Source organism: Bubalus kerabau, chromosome 17 (assembly GCF_029407905.1).
Source record: "Bubalus kerabau isolate K-KA32 ecotype Philippines breed swamp buffalo chromosome 17, PCC_UOA_SB_1v2, whole genome shotgun sequence".
NCBI classification, from domain to species: domain Eukaryota; kingdom Metazoa; phylum Chordata; class Mammalia; order Artiodactyla; family Bovidae; genus Bubalus; species Bubalus kerabau.
Genome location: NC_073640.1, coordinates 57,483,851 through 57,504,410, shown reverse-complemented (window position 1 = coordinate 57,504,410; position 20,560 = coordinate 57,483,851). Strand labels below are relative to the sequence as shown.

Here is a 20,560-nt window from a genome sequence, read left to right as displayed (position 1 = left end):
ATGCTGAGCCAAGGGGGAGGGGAGGGGAGGGGCAAGGGGGACACGTGGAGATAATTAAAGAGGAAGGAGAGAAGAGGAGCTCCGTGGCCACAGAGCGGGAGCAGGTGTTTAATTCACGGGGGCCGAGAGCCCTGCCCCCTGTCCCCTTGGGGTCCCCACCCGTCCTCCCTGTCCGGCCACGTGGAGGGCTGTCCGAGTCCTCAGTCCCCCTTCCGCTGCACCCTGGTGCCCAGGGCCCCCGGGTAGGGCAGGCCCAGGGCGGGGTAGAAGGCCTCTGGGAGGGCGGGGCCCGGGCCCAGCCTCTGCAGGTGTGGGTACGCCAGGCCCAGCTCGGCAGGGCCGTAGCGGATGGTGCCTGGCGCGCACAGGCCCCGCAGGACTGGGGGCAGGAAGCCGGTGTGCAGGAGGGAAGGCGGGGGGTCCCCAGGAGGCGCCAGGCCCCACGGCCCCACCAAGTCCTGCTTCAGGGCCCCTGCCCGGATAACGGATGTGAACTCGGGCCTCGTTGGGGCCAGATGGCCCGACGGCTCCTCATCCTCACTGTCTTCTGGGTCTTCTTTCTCCCCGGGGGCGGGCTCCACTTTGATGGGTTTGCCCCGGGGCTGGGGGGCCTCGTCCTCCTCCGGGGGGGCGGCCTGCTTTCCTTCCACTGGAGGCTCTGGCTCTGCAAGAGGAAGATTTGGAAGGGTGCTGTCCTACTCATCCCCAGCCCTCAGCCTTCCCATCTGTAGAATGGGGCCATGCTCCATGGTCCTCTGCTGGGGCGGTTTTGTCCCTTCAGGGACAGTTGGCCAAGTCTGGAGGCATTTTTGGTCGTCACAACTGGGGAGGAGGATGTGCCTGGATCCGAGGGGGTGGATGTCAGGGATGCAGCTAAATACCGTACAGTGTGGCAGGCTGGCCCGCACCACAGAGTGTGACCAGGCCCCAGAGGTCAGAGGCTCCGGTCTAGACCCAGGCCATCCAACGGGACTTCCTGTGAGGATGAACGTGTTCCATATCTGCAGTGGCCGCCTATGGCTACTGAGCTCTTCAAATGTGGGGAGTACGACTAAGGAAATGGAACTGAAACTATTTATGATTATTCTGTGCCACACCGTATGGCCTGTGGGGTTCACCAAGCGAGTATTAAACCCAGGCTCGTGGCAGTGAGAGCTGAGAGTCCTAACTCCTGGATCTCCAGGGAACTCCTGAGTTTGAACTGTACTTTTATTGTAAATAGCCTCCACACTGGACAGCACAGGTCCCAGAGGCTGTTTAGGGCCTCCCAGGGGCTGGGCTGGGAGGTGGGTCTCACCTGTGGGCTCTGGCTCCGGGCTGGACACGTCCTCACGGGCCACACTGGCTGGAAGCTGGAAGGCATCCAGAGGTGTCTGCTCCCCCTCAGCTTGGCTGGGACAAGACATGAAATTGGGAGCTAGGGGCCCAGGCCACCCAGCCTCTGGGGAAGGGAGCCTTCCTCCTGCCCACCAGTCTTTTGAGTAGACTTCCTCTCCCCCTCTGACAGCAGGCACCTCCCCCCACTGCAGTGACTGGGGACACCCCCCCCCCCACCCTAGGCACTTAGGCCTCATCATTGGATCCCAGACTCCAAGTTGGTGTCTAGACCAGCTTGGCCCTGTCTCCTGAGGCCAAACCTCTGCAGGATGTCACCCTAAGTATCCCCTTGGGCACCACATGCTCATCTGACCTCAGCATCCTCCTTCCAAACCTGCTGCTCCTCCCAGAGACCCAGGCCCAGGCCCCGCAAAGCCAGAGATGGCCTGGTGGCTGCCACCCCCTTCACCCGTGCTGCATGGCATCTCCCTGTCCCTAGGCTCCCAGCCCGTCTTGTCCCACAGACAGACCTCCATCTTTATGGCAGCCAGAGGGTCCTTTCACAAAGCCGATTTGACTGTGACTGCCTCCAGCTCTAAACCCTCTCACAGCTCCCCAGTGCCCCACCACCATCCTCAGCTTCGTTTCTGGGGACTCTACTCCAGCCCAAAGCGCTCGCTCCCTTTGGTTCCTCAGCTGGGTCAGCCAGGACTCTGAGCTTTGTCTGTGCTCGGCCCAGAATGTCCTCCCCACCTCTAGTTTCTTTCCATCAGTTGTTCTGGCCCTCTCCTGGATATTGCCTGCCATGGCCCCCCAGTGCCCCAGAATCCACCTAGCCCTGAGGCCACTTGGCATCTGTGTTTCTCCCTAGAAGAGACCATCACTTCTTCTCTGCCTCCTGCAAGGAAGGTCTCTTCTCCTCCAGGCCTTTACTCTCACTGGACTCCATTCCCCTTCATGTTTTTACCACCTCACCCCCCTAGACTTGTCTAGCAACCCTCCCTGAGAGCTCCCACCCAAAGGTGGGAAGAGCTGGCAGAATCTTCTGGAAGGAGTTCTGAGCTCCTCATGGGGAGAGGGGGCGGGCAACCCTCACCTGAGCACATAGCTGACCCAGAGCACATGGCGCTCTCCAGGGCTCTTCCCACTCACAGCCACGGTGGCCACGGACTGCAGCCACACGAAGCCCCCGGCACGCTGCAGCCAACGGTAGTAACCGGTCATCACCTGGCCCTTGTCCAGCACTGGGCCCAGCCCAGGGACCAGGAGAGACCGGAAGGGATGGGGTGGGGTGGGAAGGACAGAGAGAGACAGGTGGACAAGGAGACAGGGGCAGAGAGGGGGCGGGTGATAGGGAAACAGGAAGGGTGAGATGGTGGGGAAAAGAGAAAGGCAGAGCACGGAGAGGGAGACAGAAAGAACCCAAGTCAGAAAGACTGAGAGGGAATCTGGCATCGAGGCCCCTGGAGTTTGAAGGCTGGGTCAGAGAGACCCCAGTCCCCATAAATCCCACCCCCCGCCCAATTCCTGAGACTTTGCTCAGGGACGACTCCCTTGCTGCTCGTCCTGTGATGAGCTGGCAGCAGGAGAGACCATGGTCAGCCTCAAAGAAGGACTTCCAGGAGCAGGGTGGTGGGGTGCTCAGGTCTAGGGTGAGGGGTTCTCACGGTCCAGGTGGCTTTGGCGGATCCTGGTTGCATCCTGTCCATGGACAAACTGGTAGCAGCTGCGGCCCACTAGCTCCGAGGGCCCCAGGTCCATGTGGTCACTGACCCTGAGGGCAGGGACCAACAGAGAGGTGGGGAGAAGGGGTCCGCGACCATGGGATAGGGAGAAGGGGGCAGGGTTGGTTCCGGAGTCACTCAACGCCCAAACCCTGGCTCTGGAGTACTCTGGGCTTCAGTTTTTCTCCCTTAAAATGGGCGGGAAAATATTTAAAATACTAGTGTCCCCTTCTAGGGCGGCTATGGGCATTTGAGCAGATGGCATTCGTGGGTGTGGGGTGGCCCCGGGCACTCCGGAGACCCCTGAATTGTGGAAACGATTTCGCTATTTATTGATAATCCCCCCCCCCCACCTGTCTTGTGCGGGAAACAAAGTGGATAAGAGATGAGAGACCAGTGAGGCAGAAAGAAAGAGGATCAAGAACAGCTGAGCTCTGCAGGAGGGTTCCGTGAACGGAGGACCTGGCCTGGGAACAGGACACGGCCCCGCCTCCATCCCAGAAGCCCCGCCCCAAGGCCTCGCGTCGTCCCCGTAGGCCCCACCTCCATCCCCGTAGGCCCCGCCCCATCCCATAGGCCCCACCCCATCCCCGCAGGTCCCGCCTTCACTCCTCTTCTAGGCGGTCCTCCGCCGCTTTCTCGCCTCCCGCGTCTCCCCAGGGCCGCAGCCTCCTGACCCCTGGCCTCTTTGACTCCCCGCCCACCTCCCTCTCCCGTGCGCCCCCATCGGCCCACCTCTGACCCCAACCCCGGTACCTGCTCTCACAAGCAAGGATGGTGAGACCCAGGCTGAGGCGGAAGACAATCATGTGTCCGTGCAGCGGCAGCTCAGCCAGTGGAGCTGGCGGCAACGTGTGGCCGAGGGCCACGAGGCCCAGGGCACGGGCCCGAAGGCGGCCGGTCACGTGGATGACCTGTGTCGGAGGCGGGGGCAAGGCGGGGCCCTTGGCCGCGGGGACCACAACCTGGCCTCAGAGCCTGGCTCTGACCGTCGTCCCCAGCCCCTGGGGCCCCCGGGAAATAGCTGGCAGGAACACAGGGTTGGGGAGGGGACACGGGAGACAGACGCTGGGCTCGGAGAGCTCACACCCACCTTGTATCCCGAGGCCTTGACATGCAGCCCTCTCTTGGTGAGGGTGGATTTCATGCGGATGAAGAAGGAGCGCTCCTGGACCCGGGAGGACCGGGATACCTCGGTGGGGCTGGCCTCTGGGGCGGAAGGAAGGTTATGGGGTCCGGAGGCGGACACACACAGGCTTCCCCCGCCCTCTGCAGACAGAGGGTCATGACCACAATCACTCTGACACACCTGATGGTTCTACAAGCCTGCTGACACCTTATAGTAAGCTCCCCTCCTTCTCACCAGCACCTCTTTCTAAAGCTCAGATCTGACCCTATACCTCTGCTCTGAACCTGCCATGGCTCCCTAGTACCCTTGGGAGAAAGCCCAGCTCCTCACCATGGCCTAAGACTGGCAAGCACTGCCTTCTAATGACATCATTTCTAGCCACAACCTCCAGATCTCAGTTCAGACATCTCCGCCTCCAGGAAGTCCTCCCTGACCCCCAGGCTGGGTCAGCTGCCCCTCTGGGGTCTCTCCTACCCCAGCCCTGCCCACTCTGGGCCATCACTGCCTGGGGACAGTTCAGTCTCCTCCACTGGACTGTGAGCCTCGGGAGGGTGGGGCTGGGGCTCTAGCCACCGCTGTGTCTCCAGCCCTACACAACAAAGGGCTGAGCACAGAGTGGGGGCTCCGGCTATCGGAATAAATAAGCCTCACAAATACAGATTATTCTATAAACCCCGTGAAGCAGTCTTATAAATAGGCTTACACCCAAATAACCCTGTCTGGGTCTCAAACTCAGGTGTAAATATAATCACGCTTGCCAACAAGTCCCACACGTGTCACAAACATCTCCCAAGCTTGCAAACACTGCTGATAGTTCACGGGATTTTCCTTTAAAGCAAACCCCATACAAGAAAAGCCTATTTATGAGAAAGACAACCTCAGTTCCCCAATATCCTAGAGCTAAAAGGAACTTGCAGTGTAGTTTCCAACACCCTCCCTACCCAACACGGAGTGGAATTTTCCACTGGAGAGAAGGGTTAGAAGCGCAGACCCTGAAGTCAGACAAACCTGGGCCAGAGTCCAGCTCAACCACTTACATCTGTGTGACCTGGGACACTTAACCTCTCTGTGCCCAGGTTCCTCCTTGGTAACATGGAGATCATCAGTTTCTGCTTCGTGAGTTTGTGGTTGGGATTTAATAAAATTATGTCCTTAAGGGCAGGGCACGTGTAAATGTCCAATAAGCATGCGTTGTAAATAATAATAACCCACAGGCACCCGCCTCCACTCCGCAGTCAGAGGGGGTCTTTCTAAAGCTCCAGTCTTGGGGATTCAGGCATCTTTAGGGAGCTTAGGTAATTTTAGGGAGCCATGTCTCACTCCTTCAATTTAGATTCTGACTCATTCTACAAAAACTTGCTTTGCCACAACTCTTAACAAGAGTGTTTTTGTTTAAAGAAGACACATTTGGAGACATTGTACCCAGTGTCCCTCAGGCTTCTTTTTTTGGGGGGCCCTGGGAATTACCGATCTCAGGCGTATCCGTAAGCGAAGAGGAAGATGAGGAGGAGGAGGAAGAGGAGGGGACGGAAGGCGGGGTTGGGGGTCCGGGGGTCGGGGCCCGCAGCCCCAGTTGCTCCAGCACCTCGGAGTGGTCCCCAGGATGGATGTAGTCGAAGACGCTGCTGCCCGTCAGCTCCACCTGCCGGCGAAGGAGGGGGCGTGCAGGGGACCGGTGAGGGGAGCGCCGTCTCTAGCCCGCCTTATAAGCAGGTGTGTCTCATGCCGGTCTTGTGTTTTCATTAGAAAAATAAAAATTACTTAAACTTTGTAAAAGGAGAATATAAACTTAGGCTCTTCCCGTGCCCTCTCACTTCAAACCCAGAGATTATTAAGGATTTTCTGCCCCTACCTCCGGTATGAAGAAGCTGGGGGGAGGGGACTTCCCCTGTTGTCCAGTAGCTAAGACTGCGCTCCCAATGCGGGGACCCAGATTCATTCCCTGGTCAGGGAACTAGAGCCCACGTGCCACGACTAAGACCCAGTGCAACCAAATAAAATAAAAGAAGCTGAACGGGGGTGTCATAGCCTCTGTTTACCCAGTTCCTGCTTACTCACTCTCACCCCCATACAGCAAACAACTGCGCCCTGAAATGACTCACAGGATGTCCCAGCAGAAATGGAAATCAGGACACAAGCAGTGGAATGGCTGTCAAACTCTTTAAAGTGTTAGAACCTTTTAATTAGATTTTTACATTCAGTTCAACCCGCAGATTTCTCGCAGCGGTCCCCTCATCTCCACGCGGTCCCCGAGCCGGCAGCCATCTTCTCCCTGTGTGCTCCTCCCCAGAGTCCTCCCTGGCTTTCTTCCCCTCAGTCCTCGCACACATACCCTTCTATAAGGTACTCCTCGGACCATGGCCCTCCTCTGCTCAGAAACCTCCCATGCTCCCACTGCCCCTGGGTTTGGGGGTCCCATGCTTCCCTCTATTCTAATTAAGCACCCCCCACACCACACACACACGTTTCCAGCCTTCCCTCCACTCTTATCCTTCCCTTCCTCTTGTCCATATTCCCCGTTCAAGGTCTTCCTCTTCCAGGAACCTCCCTCCAACAACTCACTGAAGAGCTGCTCACAAAAGCCAAAAACCAATGCACTGAATTTTCTAAATTTGCCATTTGTCAAAATCTCCGTAAAAATGCTAAAAGTTGGCAGCAATTTGCATTGATTGGATTGGCAAGACCTGAGATGCCACAAGGAGCCAGGACTCCGGGGATGGGGCTTTGGGTTTCTCTTTGCCCTCCTTTCCCTCTCAGACACCAGCTTCAGGAGCTGGAGCAGAAACAGTGGGTTGAAATCAAGGCAAAATGCAAACCAGTCAACTCAGATGCCCCCCAAAATCCTCCAAGCTGGCAAAACCCGAGTCCTCCCAATACGAATGGCTGGAATCCTTTACAAGTGTCAAGAATAGGGCTTCCCTCATGGCTCAGTGGTAAAGAATCTGCCTGCCAATGCAGGAGACTCAGGTTCGATCCCTGGTCCAAGAAGATCCCACATGCTGCAGAACAGGTAAGCCTGTACATCACAATGTGTGCTATTCACCACAGGTTCACCACAACTATTGAGCCCAGGCTCTACAGCCTGAGGATCACAACAACTGAGCTCCACACGCCCTAGACCCTCTGCTCCACCACAAGGGAAGCAACTGCCATGAGAAGCCCGAGCAGCACGGCTAGAGTAAGCCCCGCTCTCCACAGCCAGAGGAAAGCCCAGACATGAAGACCTAGCACGGCCAAAAACAAATAAGTAAATAAAGTTATTTGTTAAAAGTGTTAAGAAGAAACACGTTTTGATAAATATCAGTACATTTGGTGACCACTCACAGGCAAACTTACCTTTCTGCTGATTTGCTTTCTTCAAATTGATTTATTACTTTAAAAACCCTCCTCTGCATTTGGTGTCATGTTTTGTCCCAAGGAACACACTTTGGGACCCTAGGAGCCCATCCTTTTTTTTTCATGCTGGTTTGGTGAGGCCAGGAGAGAGGAGGGCGGGCAAGGGAGACGGCAGCTGAGCCGGGCCAGGCAGCCTGCTGCGGGCCCCTTACCTGTGAGAGACCCAGATAAATGGAGACTGTCTCTGAGATGTAGAGGAACTTCCCTTCCTGGTTCAAGGCAAACACGAAGCCGTCCAGGGACTAGAGTGGGGAGAGAAGTGGGGGGGGGGGGCGTGGGGAGAGGAGGACACGGCATCTATAAGAGGTTCTGAAATCTGGATCTCTGCTTGCGATGGGTTAATCCGGGGTAAAGAGTTTCAGTGGCCCTAGGGAGGGGGAGGAAGAAAGGGGAGCCCCAGCAGCCTGCCTCCCAGTTCTGGGGCTCCCCCCAGGCTGAGGCTGGAGAGAAGAGTGCCTTTCTCCCAAGTCCGCCACCAGGTGGCAGCAAGGAGCAGCAGTCTGGGGTGGGGCCTCACCTGCAGGATGTGTCCGCCCAGGTGCTGCTCAAAGACTTCGGAGACCAGCGCCACGGGACCCCTGCGGCCTGGGGCTGGGAGGAGAGTGAGGTGTAAGGCTAGAGTCTGCTGGTTTGACCCCTGACCTCTGGGAAGACCCCCAGGGAAGCAGGCTACATATTTCCCTCTCTCATCCCCAGTCGTGAGGCACTGGGGGGCCTTGTCAGGGAGAGACCCAGGGTGTGAGAAGGGACATTCTGAGACACACAGAGACAGAGAGACACCAGGAGATACAGAAAGGGATTCACTCACTCATCCATTCAGTCCTCCAGCAAATGCCCTGAGCATCTGCCCTTCACTGGGCAGTACTAGAGACAGAGTGGGTGGTGACCAGGACACCCACCCCTGCCCTTGCAGGGTACCCATGTCAGGGCAGACATCAGTGAGCAGGAAACTAACAAATACAGAACTATCATTTGTGACCAGTGCTAGGGAGAACTGAATAGGTGGCATGAAATAAAGAAAAATGGGGTAGGGCCTGTTGAAGGAGGGGCCTTTGAGCTCAGACCTGAAGGATGAGAATGCAGCAGAAAGGAACCAGAGAAAAAGAGACAGAGAGATAGGGACATAGAGAGACACTGAGAGCCAAAGATACAAATAGATGGACAGAGGTACAAAGGAATAGAGAAAGAGATAAGGACGTTACAACTCAACAACAAAAGAATGAGGAGTCCAGTTAAAAAATGGGCCAAGTCAGGAAACGCAAACAGGGGCTCTGTATCAATCTAGAGGGGTGGGATGGGAAGGGAGATGGGAGGGAGGTTCAAAAGGGAGGGGATATATGTACACCTATGGCTGATTCATGTTGAGGTTTGACAGAAAACAACAAAATTCTGTAAAGCAATTATCCTTTAATAATAAAAATAAAATTTAAAAAATGGGCCAAAGAGGAATTCCCTGGTAGTCCAGTGGTTTGGACTCAGTGCTTTCACTGCTGAGGGTCTGGGTTTGATGCCTGGTCAGGGAACTAAGATCCTGCAAGCTGCACAGCACAGCCAAAATCAAAATCGGGCAAAGGATTTGAATAGACAGTCATCCAAAAACGATACACAAACGGCCGGTAAGCACATGAAAAGATGTTAAACATCATTAGTCATTAGCAAAATGCAAATGAAAACCATAATGAGAGATCATTTCACACCCACTAGGATGGCTAGAATTTAAAAAAAGAAAAAGAAAAGAAGTGTTGGCGAGGATGTGGAGAAATCGGAAGCCCTGTGTGTTGCTGGTGGGAATGGGAAACGATATAGCCAGTCTGGAAAAATAGTTTGGCGATTCCTCAATAAGTTAAATATAGAATTACTATTTGTTGTTTAGTTGCTCAGTCGTTTCAGTCTTTTGCGACCCCGGACTGTAGCCCTCCAGGCTCCTCTGTCCATGGGAGTTCCTAGGCAAGAATATTGGAGCGGGTTGCCCTTTTCTTCCCCAAAGAATGACCGTATAACCCAGCGATTGCACTCCTAGGTACATATCCCAAAGAACGGAAAACAGGTGCTCTAACAAATACTTGGACGTGAATGTTCATAGCAGCATTATTCCTAATAGCCAAAAGATGGAAACAGCGCGAATGTCTACTAATTGCTGAATGAATAAGTAAAACGTGCTAAATTCACACAGTGGAATGTCATTTGGCCATAAAAACAAATGGAGTCCCGATCCACGCTGTAACAGAAAGCAACTTTGAGAACCATTATGCTGAGTGAAAGCAACCAAACACACGAGGCTACATAGTGTAGGATTCCATTTATATGAAACACCCAGCACAGGCAAATCCAGGGACAAGAAGCAGATTAGTGGTCGCCAGGGGCTGGAGGAAGGGGCGGGAGAAGCTGGGAGAAACTGTGAAACCGCACAGGGCTTTAGGAGAGTGATGAGCATGAACCAGATAGACGCGCTGGCTGCACGCTGTACAATAGTGAATGTCATGTTACATACATTTTACCCCAATAAAATTTTTAAAAAGAGAGATAGAGCGATATATAGACACAGAAATTGAGATAGAGATAGACAAAGACAGAGAGACGTGATGAGATGGAAGGACAGGGACTTCCCCTGAGGTCTGGTGGATAAGACTTCCCATGTCCAATGCAGGCAGCATGGGTTCGATCCTTTGTTGGGGAGCTAGGATCCCGCAGGCCACCATCAGTACAGAACATTTTAAAAATAAAAATAAAGAGACGGAGGGACGGAGGGAAAGAAATGCACAGAGAGACATACGGGGAAAGTGGCAGGAAGATACAGATGGTGAAGGAGACGGAGGCAGAGACACAGGCCGTCCATCCCCCCAACAGTCAAGAGCAGAGGGCTCCAGACATCCAGGCTGGACCTTGCAGAGAACGACTCCCCAAGGGGCCTGTGCCCAGATCGGGGAGTCAGTGGCCTCGAGGGTCCCCAAGCACCCGGCTCCTGTTGGCCTGAGGATCCAGGTCTGGGGTCATCACTGTCGCTCCCTGGCTGTGTGCCCAGGGACCAGTGCCTTCACTTCTCTGGGCCTCAGTTTCTTCCTCTGTCAAATGGGTTTGCTAAGAGGACTGGCTGATCCGTTAGGGGATGTTGAGCATTCATTCCGCCTAGGGAACAGAGAGGGCCTACCAGGGGCGGGCACGCAGCAGGTGCTCCTGAAACAACCTGGGATCAGTATTAATAGCCTGATTACTATTGTGATTTCCAGACCATCAAAACACCAGGCGGCGAAACGCCGCCCCCCTCACCCCCAATCAGGACGCAGCCCCCAAACTCCACCCCAGCTTGGCCACGCCTCCTCCCTCCAGGAGCGACCCCGACACCCTCACGGCTGTTCACACCCTTTTCCCACCGCCCGCACCCCCCGCCCCCGCCCGGAGTTCCAGGGACAATAACTGAGGGATGGTGGTGGTGATGGGGACCCCTCCCCCGAGATGCAGCAGGAACCAGCCGGGTGACAGGCGGGAACAATGCTGGCTGCTAATTGTCGCAATTTTCCCCTGTCATTTTTGCTAATTCCTTCATTTTCCCTCTCACAGGATCAGCCCAGGTCAGACTGAACGGCTGCAATTAACAGCGTTAATGGGCACGTCGGGATGGGGGTGCGTGTAATGGGGAGGGCTCAGCCACTCGCTCTTCCCCTGTCCTGTCCCCTGGGTCTCTCCCCATCCCTGACTGAGGCGTCTTTGAGGGGTCTTATGGCTCCTAGCCCCATCCCGCCCCAAGCCCACCGACTCCCCGCTTCCTTCTCCGCCCCCCTCCCCGTCTCTCCCAGAAATACCTCAACCCCTGTCCCTCCCAGATCTGCTCCTTGTTCACGTCCAAACCCCAGCCATCATTCACTCTTTCAACAAACATTTGCTGCGTTTCCTATCAAGGCAGCCTCCCCAGGAATAAAACTGCCCCAGTTGTCATCTTCCCTCCAAACCAGAGGGGGCGCTGAGGGGCTGAGGGGAGAAGCTAAGGCCTCACCCAGGGGTCCCGCCCCCACCGCCCATCCTCAACTGCTCTGAGGGCTTTGCTGTCCTAGACTAGTGGGGATGAAGGGCTGGGACTTCAGGAACTTGTAGCAGTCTGGGAGAAGGAGCCCCCCTGCCTTCATCAGAGTGCCTTGCTCCCTGGAAGCAAGCCTGAGGGGCTGGAGCAGGTGCATTTCTGCCTGTACTTTCCTTGGCTGCATCTGTGAAATGGGTCTAGGGCTGGAGCTGGGTGGGCTCATGCATGCACACGGCACAGCCAGCTGCTGCTGCTGCTCACTCAGTCGTGTCCCACTCTTGACCTCATGGACTGTAGTCTGCCAGGCTCCTCTGTCCATGGGATTTTCCCAGAAAGAATACTGGAGTGTGTTGCCATTTGCTTCTTCAAGGGATCTTCCCAATCCAGGGATCGAACTCGTGTCTCTTGTGTCTCCTGTATTAGCAGGTAGATTCTTCACCGCTGCACCACATGGGAAGCCCCCACCCAGCTCCATAGCTGCCCAGCAAATATTTAGTGATCCCTCACTGTGTGCAGGGTCTATTCTAGGCTCAGCAAACAAGGTGTTGTAGGGGAGAAACACAATAAACAAGAGAAGGGACTCCCTGGTGGGCCAGTAACTAAGACCCCGAGCTCCCAATGCAGGGGGCCTGGGTTCTATCCCTGGTCAAGGAACTAGATCCCACATGCTGCAGCTAAAAACTGGCACAGCCAAATAAATTAACAAATATTTTTAAAAATTAAATAAAAAATAAAGAAGAGAAATAAGAAATATGTAATAGCAGGTAACAATAAGTACTATGTAAAGAAAAAAGACAGGAAAGGGAGAAAGGGAGACAGGAAGTGCTGGGAGCAGGGGGTTGTTATTTTTTGTTTATTTGGCTTCATCGGGTCTTAGTTGTGGCATGTGGGCTTTTTATTGCAGCATGTGGGATCTAGTTCCCTGACCAGGGATTGAACCCAGGGCCCCTGCAATGGGAGTGCAGACTCTTAGCCACTGGACCACTAAGGAAGTCCCTTTTATTTTTAACAGTGTGGTTGGGGAAAGCCTGACTGAAAAGCCCACATTCTAAGGGAATGCGGGTTCCTGGTGGAAGCATAGCAGGTGCAAAGGCCCTGGGGTGGGAGCAGGCTTCTCTGAACAGCAAGGCGGCCAACGTAGGGCAAGGGCTTGAAGTCATTAGAGAGGTAGAAAGGTGACATTAGGGAGGTAGAGGGCAGGGGACCAGGTTTGTAGCCCACCTCCCGGGGCAGGAACTTTGTCCTGTTCTCTGCGATGTCCCCAGTCCCTAGAACACTGCCTGGCACAGTTGAATCAGTGACAGTGAATGACTGATAGGAGATCAAAGCTGTCTTCTCTTCAGACTCAGAGCCCCTAGGCTAGACTTCAACATTCGTGATCCCATTTTACAGATGGTAGTGTGAGGCCCAGAGAGAGGCCAAGCCCAGCAACCCAGAACCCATCCCTGTAGACCCACACATATGCCAAATATGGTGATAGAGAAGGTGGGTGTCAGAGCCAGGCTACTTGAGTTTGAATCTCATCTGGGTCCCTTGTCGGCTGTGTGACCTTGGGCAAAGAGCATCACCTCTCTGGGTCTCAGTTTTCCAGTTCTATAAAATAGGGATCAAAACACTGCCTCCCTCTGAAGATTTCTGAGAGAATTAAGCAAGTGAATTTGGATTCAGTGCTCAACCCAGTGTCTGCGGCGTATATTATTACTAGTATTTTTGAGGAGAACGTGGGAGTCCCCCCTCCTTTAGAGAGCCTACATTGTGCTTTTCTCTGGCAACTAAGTCACTGGCCTCAGTTTCCCCATCTGAACTGTTGAAGCAGGTTCTTGGCCTCTTGCTGAAGACCCCGGGAGAACAGATGCCCCCATTTCTTAATTTTGGGGGGAGTCCACGCAGCTCCTCCCCGGCACACTGTCCTGCCCCACCTTCCCACCTACAGGCAAGGGGGTTGCTAAGGTCGGTGGTCTGCCCCCTCGAATGACCCATCCCGGCAAGCGGGGAGGGGGGAGTCCGGACGCCGGCGGGGCTCTCAGCGTCTCCCCCTCCCTTTCTCTCCCCGGGGCCTGGGGACAATAGACAAGATGTTTATCCCCCGCCGGCGCACATGTTGTTCGCGGTAATGACAGTAATCAGCGGCGCTAATGCCGCATTCTCTCCGCGCCAGTCAATTCGCCTAATTACCGCCTGGGAAGCCGGATTATTTAAATTTAAATGGTGATTTATTGCGAACTTAATCAATGCTATTTTCTCTCCCCCCACCCCCCCAGACCAGGGCAGGAGGGGAATTGGAGCCCCTCCAACCCCACCCTAAGGACAATCCATCTTGGGGGGGGGGCGCAGTTGCCTAGGGTGCCCTGTCCCTGTTACCTGAGACCTCTGAAGAACACGATTCGCACACTTCTAGTAGTAAGAGTAAAGCAATAAAACATAAAATAGAAGTAATAACAATAACAACACTCTGTGTAATGAAGTCTGAATAATAATGAAAGTAGATATCTATCTATATATATCTGTTTTACATGTTCTATATTTTAACATATTATAGATTGCATTTCCTTATCATGTCTTGGGGAGTAGGATGTCAGCCTGTCCAGGGCAGGGACTTTTATCCCGTTTGTTTCCGGCTGGGTCCAGAGGGCTCAGAACAGTAGCAGGCACACAGCAGATGCTCAATAAACCTGCAGGTACCCATTGATAAAGGCTTCCCTGGTGGCTCAGCGGTAAAAAAAAAAAAAAAAAAAAAAAAAAAAATCCGCCTGCCAATGTAGGAGACGCGGTTCGATCTCTGTCTGGGTCGGGAATAGCCCCTGGAGAAGGAAATGGCAACCCACTCCAGTATTCTTGCCTGGAGAATTCTATGGACAGAGGGAGCCTGGTGGGCTACAGTCCATGGGGTCGCAAAGAGTCAGACGCGACTGAGCGACTAAACACCAGCCACTGATAACAGTAAGTGCTACACACTGGCTGTTTACTCTGAACCAGGTGTGTTTACGGTCTTTATTACCTGGTAGACCTTTTTCTCTTCTCAGCCCTGGGGAGGGGAGGAGCTTCATCATGATTTCCATTTCACAAATGAGGCACAGAGAGGTGAGGCGACCTGCCCGGGGGTCACAATGCTGGGAAATGGCCAAGCGGGGACAGGGACCTCTGTCTTACTGAAGCTCGCCATCTTACCTGCCGTGTTATCCCGTCCCCCTCCCGCATCCCAGGCTGGGAATACAGACGCCCGAGTCCTTGTGTTCCCCCTGGGGTCCCTCCGGTCTGAGTGTGGGGTGTTTCTTGCTCATTAGCGGATGGGAGGCCCGGGCTGGGTCCTCTCTGTCCCACTCATGCAGCTGCGGGTCTCCTTTGTGAGAATCATGAATCATTTCCTCTAATAAAAATAATAGCCCTTACTAGTGGCATGACCCCTGGTATGGCCAGGGCAGAATTCATGAAACCGTCCCTATCTGGTGAGCACATTTTACAGATGAATAAACTGAGGCCTGGACAGCAGAAGCCGTCTGATAGCAACACACAAAAGGTCTGACTCCAAGTTCTGTACTCCTTTCCTTTAGGGTGGAGGAACCTGGCCACAGCTAGCACGCAGCTCAGACCCGGAGTCCCCTGCCCTGGGAGAGAGCGCCAGGACCCCGCCCCCCGCGCATGCGCACTCACCTAGGCCCGCCGGCGGCCCCGAAGACCGCAGCCCCCAGGGCGGCGCCCCGAGCGCGGCAAAGCGGCGCAGGCGGAGGTAGGTGACGCTGAGGCGCACGATGGACGCCTTGTCCAGCTGGCTGGAGATGGCTCCGGGCAGAGGGAGTAGCTTGGCCAGCTCGAAGAACTCCAGGTTCTCCTTTCCGCGCCGCGAGCGCGCAGCATTACGGGACTTCTCCTTGCGCTGCGCCTGCAGGCTGGGCGGGCGGCGCGGAGGGAGCGTCAGCGGGGCCCGGGGACTCCGGGATCGGGGGCGGGGGCCTCGAGAACGGGGGGAACGGGATGTTGGAAGTGGGTTCAACACTCTGGAGGTCGGGACAGAGCCTGAGAGTAACTTCTGTGCCCAGCCGTGGGACAGGACTTGGGGGTGTAAATGCTGGGGGAGAGGAGGAAGGAGAGGGAAACGGTAAGAATGTTGGGTAGGAGTCCTGAAAAAGGGGGCTAGGAACAGAACGCCCAGTGTGCGGTGAGTTGCAGAACCTTGGTAGAGCAACTCCGGGTGAGAAAGTCTAGCCCGAGGGGGCGGGGCGGAAGGTGAGTGTGAATTCTCTTCGGATCCCGCCTTGGGGCGGGGCCACGGCCCGAGGGGCGGGGCGAAGGCGAATGTGAATCCTTATCGGATCCCGCCTTGGGGCGGGGCCACGGCCCGAGGGGCAGGGCTTTGCTCACCAGGGTCCCGGCGGGGCCTTGACCACGAACCCCGGCAGAAAGTCCCAAGGGACGCTGCCGCCGCGACCTCCCCCGCCACCGCTGGGGTAGGGGGCCGCCATCTCCGCGGCGACCCGCTCAAGCGGGCTCAGAGCGGCCTGCAGGACTCGAGAGCCGCGTCTCCTGCAGCGGGAAGGAGCGGGAGGCAATGCTCAGCGCCGAGGGGGCTCGTGGGACACCTGGTAGGCAAACCAAGGTCCGCGGGGTGGGGTGCAGGGTCCCGGCGAGGAGCTGCCGCGGGAGGCGGCCTCAGTTTCTCACCCGGAGGCCAGGCTACACAGCCCGCAGCTCTCACCGTGCTGGGCTCCGGGCGAAGCTCACTCAGGGTGAGGACGTGCCCCGCCGCCGCCTCCCCCGCGCCGCCCGCCAGCGCGCCCGCCTCACGCCCGCGCCGGGCCGGCTCCCGCATACCAATAGGCGCACGCGGCGCGCATACGGATCCGACCGGCCCGCGCGCTGCGTGCCAAGCATGCCCAAGCCGGGCGTGGGGCGGGCGCCTCGCCGGGGCCCAGGCGAGACCGGCTCCAGCCCCCAGAGCCCTCTACCCCGGGGACCTGCTCCCACCATAAGCCCATCCCGGGAGTCTGGTTTTTGCATCTGCGGTACGCCTATTTCCCAGGCTCGGTTAAAGAGATAGGGGCGGGGTGGGGGGGGGGCAGAAACTAGGGACCCCACCCGATGCTCTTCCCAGGGACCACTCCTCAACCCCTGGGGGTGATGCCACGTGTCTGGGCCGCCAAATCTCCGCAACCACAACTTCCTCCCTGAAGACCCCCGATGCAGCGGCCAGCTCCTCAGCCCCAGGTAGCCCTCAGGATGGATCCTGAATTCTGAGCCCAGGTGTCCTGATATTCAGATTCCCCAGAACCGGAAACATGTTCAATTAGGTCTTCATTCCTTCAGGGCTAGGCATTCAGGGTCCAGCCCCGCTCCCCACATCCACGCCACCCCCAAGCCTCCCCAGCCAGGTCCCCCAATGCCCTAGATCTTGGCGTTCAGATCCCCCAGCCCCCTATTTCTCCAGGACCCAATCTCCGTGCGCCCCTACTCTCAGCCCCGGGAGACAGGCATTCCGATGCCCTAGCCCCTAGGACACTGGAGTCCGGGTCCCCTTCACCTCCAGGACTCAGGAGTTCCTGTCCTCTCATACCTGCCCCCTGGCATCCCCTACCTGCAAGACCCACCGCCTCGTTACCTGACCGCGAGGGCAGGCTCCGGACGCGGCGTGGGGCCGGCCGGTCAGCGCAGAGGAGCGGCCCCATAGACCCCGGGGCGGGCCGGGCTCGGTGGGGGGCGAGGGCTGTGGCACTAGGCTTTCCGCGCCCGCCGAGGCCTCGCAGACTTGGATGCGTGGAGACAGCGCCGGCGGGCGGGGGCGGGGCCTGCTGGAGCCCCGCCCACGGAGTCTCCGCCCTTCGGTCCTGCCCCGCGTCAGCCACTCTGATCTTTTCCGCGGTTGTTGTTCAGTGGCTCCGTCGTGTCCGACTGTTTGCGACCCCATGGACCGCAGCACGCCAGGCCTCCCTGTCCCTCACCATCTCCCGGAGTTTGCTCAAACTCATGTCCATTGAGTCGATGAGGCCATCCAACCATCTGGTCTTCTGTCTTCCTCTTCAGCCTTCAATCTTTCCCAGCATCAGACTCTTTTCCAATGAGTCGGCTCTTCGCATCAGGTGGCCAAAGTATTGGAGCTTCAGCCTCAGCCTCAGTCCCTCCAATGAATATTCAGGTAGGGGGTTCCAAGCAAGGGAGTCCTGGGCTGCTCAGATGTCTGAGCCCCCTTAGCCCACCAGAACGGGAACCTCGAAGTCGGCTTCCCCACCCCAAGAGGGGAACACCGGAGTCCAGGCTCTATCTCTATATACCCCACTGGAAGGAACTATCACCCCATTTTCCCTAAAAGTACTCAGCATCCAGCAGCTCCTCAGGACAAGGAGGGCACCCTGCACCCATCTCCTGTAGGGGTGGAGACCCAGACGTCAACGTCCCCTCTAAGGACACAAATCCAGGTGTTAGAGACCCTTTTCCAGGAGAGAACTTAAGAATGTCAGCGAGGCCATCTGGACAAGAAGGGGACCTTGGGCTCAACAACCGTCCCCCCCCCCCACCCCCCACCTTATAAGACCAGGATTTGGCATCTAGATCTCCCAGGGACTGGGACACAGGTGTCCGAGGAACTTGAGATCAGGATCCTGGGGTCTTAGTTCCACCACTGCTCCCACGGGAACCTTAACTTTGGAGCTTCCCATTAGACCATAAATGGGAACTAAGAGCTTATAGTACCTCCTGTAGAGATCTGGAGACCCAGGTGACTGAGCAAGTTCTTTTCCACTCTGGTAGAAAATACAAAACCTCTCCCTCCCAAGCCCCTTCAGCAGCCTGGCGTGAGGGTTTCCAGGCGCTTAAGTGCTCCTAGGAGGCTTCCCAGGTGACTCAGTGGTAAAGAACCCGCCTGCCAATGCAGAAGACATGAGAGACGCAGGTTCAATCCTGGGGTTGGGAAGATCCTCTGGAGGAGAGTATGGCAACCCACTGCAGTATTCTTGCCTGGAGGATCCCATGGACAGAGGAGCCTGGCGGGCTACAGTCCATGTGGCCGAGAAGAGTGGACACAACTGAACATGTGAGCATGAAGTACTCCTAGGAGACCACAGTGCAACTAATGAAGCTGGGCCGGGAGTCTCAGGAGAGGCAGGTGGGCAGGGCTGGCAGAGAGCTAGGGTCTTCCTCAGGTTGGACGGAGGAACCAAGGTACACCTCTGCACCCTCATGTGCACGGGCTGATAGGGACACTCTGTTTTTAAAAAATTATTTTTAATATTCCTTTAAAGAAGGCTGAGCACCAAAGAGTTAATGCTTTCAAACTGTGGTGCTACAGAAGACTCTTGAGAGTCCTTTGGACTGCAAGGGGATCAAACCAGTGAATCCTAAAGGAGATCAACCTTGAATAAGGTTGATCAATCTTGAATATTCACTGCAAGAACTGATGCTGAAGCTCCAATACTTTGGCCACCTGATGCAAAGAGCCAAATCATTGGAAAAGACCCTGATGCTGGGAAAGATTGAAGGCAGGAGGAGAAGGGGACGACAGAGAATGAGATGGTTGGATGGCATCATCAGCTCAAGGGACATGAATCTGGGCAAACTCCGAGAGATGGTGAAAGACGGGGAAGCCTGGCATGCTGCAGTCCTTGAAGTTGCAAAGAGTCAGACACGACTGAGTGCCTGGACAACTGAACAACAATACAAAATTTATTTATTTGTCTGTGCTGGGTCTTCATTGCTGCCCGCAGGCTTTCTCTAGTTGTGCTGAGCAGGGGCTACTCTCTCTCTAGTTGCAGTACACGGGCTTTTTGCGGTGGGTGGCTTCCCTTGTTGTGGAGCACGGGCTCTAGAGCACAGGCTCAGTAGTTGTGGGGCACAGGATTAGTTGCTCCAAGATATGTGGGAGGTGCTATAATCCCTTAGCACTCATTTATGGGCTAATGGGAAACTCTGATGTCGGGGTTCCAATTGGAGCAGTGGTGGAGCTAAGACGCCAGGATCCTGGTCACTGAAGTTCCTTGGATACCTGTATCCCAGTCCTTGGGAGGTCTGGATGTTCAATCAGGATAACCACACTGAACAATTTGAGAGCTAATCTTTTATGTGTGACATGGGCACTCGTTCCTGAGACCATTTCAGGGGGTCTATGAGGTCAAATTTTCATACCGAGACATTTTCTGCCTTTCTGCTTCCTTCTCCCATGCGTGTCCAGTGTTGGGGGAGGTTTCCAGAGGCTCCCTGGTCTGTGATATCACAGCAGACCCCAGGCATAGGCAACAGGAGTGTCCAGCTGTCTTCTGTGAGGCTGGACTTCAAGGAGCTTTGCAAAAGTGTAAAATAATGACACTCCTTTCACTAAAATTTTTCTTTTTTTTGGTAAAATTTTTCTTAAAATAGGTTATTTATGTTAGCCTGTAATGCATTTATTATTGCTATTTAAAAATGCCTTTTGAATCCTTTTCAAGAATTTCCAGTTTTATTCTGATATGACTTATGAAACGGAAATAATAGCTCTTTGGTCTTCCCTAAAAATGTAAGTGAAGTGAAGTGAAGTTGCTCAGTGGTGTCCGACTCTTTGCGACCCCATGGACTGTAGCCTACCAGGCTTCTTAGTCCATAGGATTTTCCAGGCAAGAGTACTGGAGTGGGTTGCCATTTCCTTCTCCAAGAATGTAAAGAGACCAAAAAGTCTGAAAACTGCTGAGTTAAGCCACTTAAAGCTGAGAATGTGTTACTGAGTCGCTTCAGTCCTTTCTGACTCTTTGCAACCCAGGGACTGTAGCCCACCAGGTTCCTCTGTCCATGGGATCCTCCAGGCAAGAATACTGGAGTGGGTTGCTATGCTCTCCTCCTGCAAAGGATCTTCCCAACCCAAAAATTGAACCCGCATCTCTAATGTCTCCTGTATTGGCAGGCTGGTTCTTTACCACTAGCGTCACCTGGGAAGCCCCCAAACGGAGAATAGAGCCAGGCATTAAATCTGCAAGATATGACATGCCCATCCAAAGACACATTCACCCTCATGTGCCCTTGACT

General features: G+C 55.3%; 1 protein-coding gene across 1 annotated transcript; it reads right to left on the bottom strand.

Annotated features, from left to right (window-relative positions):
- Nucleotides 1–97: 97 nt before the first annotated feature.
- Nucleotides 98–16,041, bottom strand: NPAS1 (neuronal PAS domain protein 1). Its single transcript, XM_055553093.1, has 11 exons — nucleotides 15,941–16,041; nucleotides 15,233–15,468; nucleotides 8,084–8,157; nucleotides 7,719–7,808; nucleotides 5,638–5,812; nucleotides 4,135–4,250; nucleotides 3,798–3,955; nucleotides 2,985–3,091; nucleotides 2,414–2,561; nucleotides 1,298–1,392; nucleotides 98–664 (listed from the first exon to the last, which is right to left on the bottom strand). Exons 1-11 carry the CDS (start codon nucleotides 16,039–16,041, stop codon nucleotides 201–203), a joined length of 1,764 nt encoding a protein of 587 aa, XP_055409068.1. The 3' UTR covers nucleotides 98–200.
- Between the last annotated feature and the right edge of the window lie 4,519 nt (nucleotides 16,042–20,560).

Bases quoted from the DNA above. Each gene is read 5' to 3' on its own strand.
- NPAS1 (XM_055553093.1), bottom strand. From the start codon at position 16,041: ATGGCGGCCCCCTACCCCAGCGGTGGCGGGGGAGGTCGCGGCGGCAGC. The intron at 7,809-8,083 runs GTGAGGCCCCAC...TCCCCACTCTAG, and splicing joins TGGGCGGACACATCCTGCAG to TCCCTGGACGGCTTCGTGTT. The intron at 1,393-2,413 runs GTGAGGGTTGCC...GTCTTGTCCCAG, and splicing joins TGGGTCAGCTATGTGCTCAG to CCAAGCTGAGGGGGAGCAGA.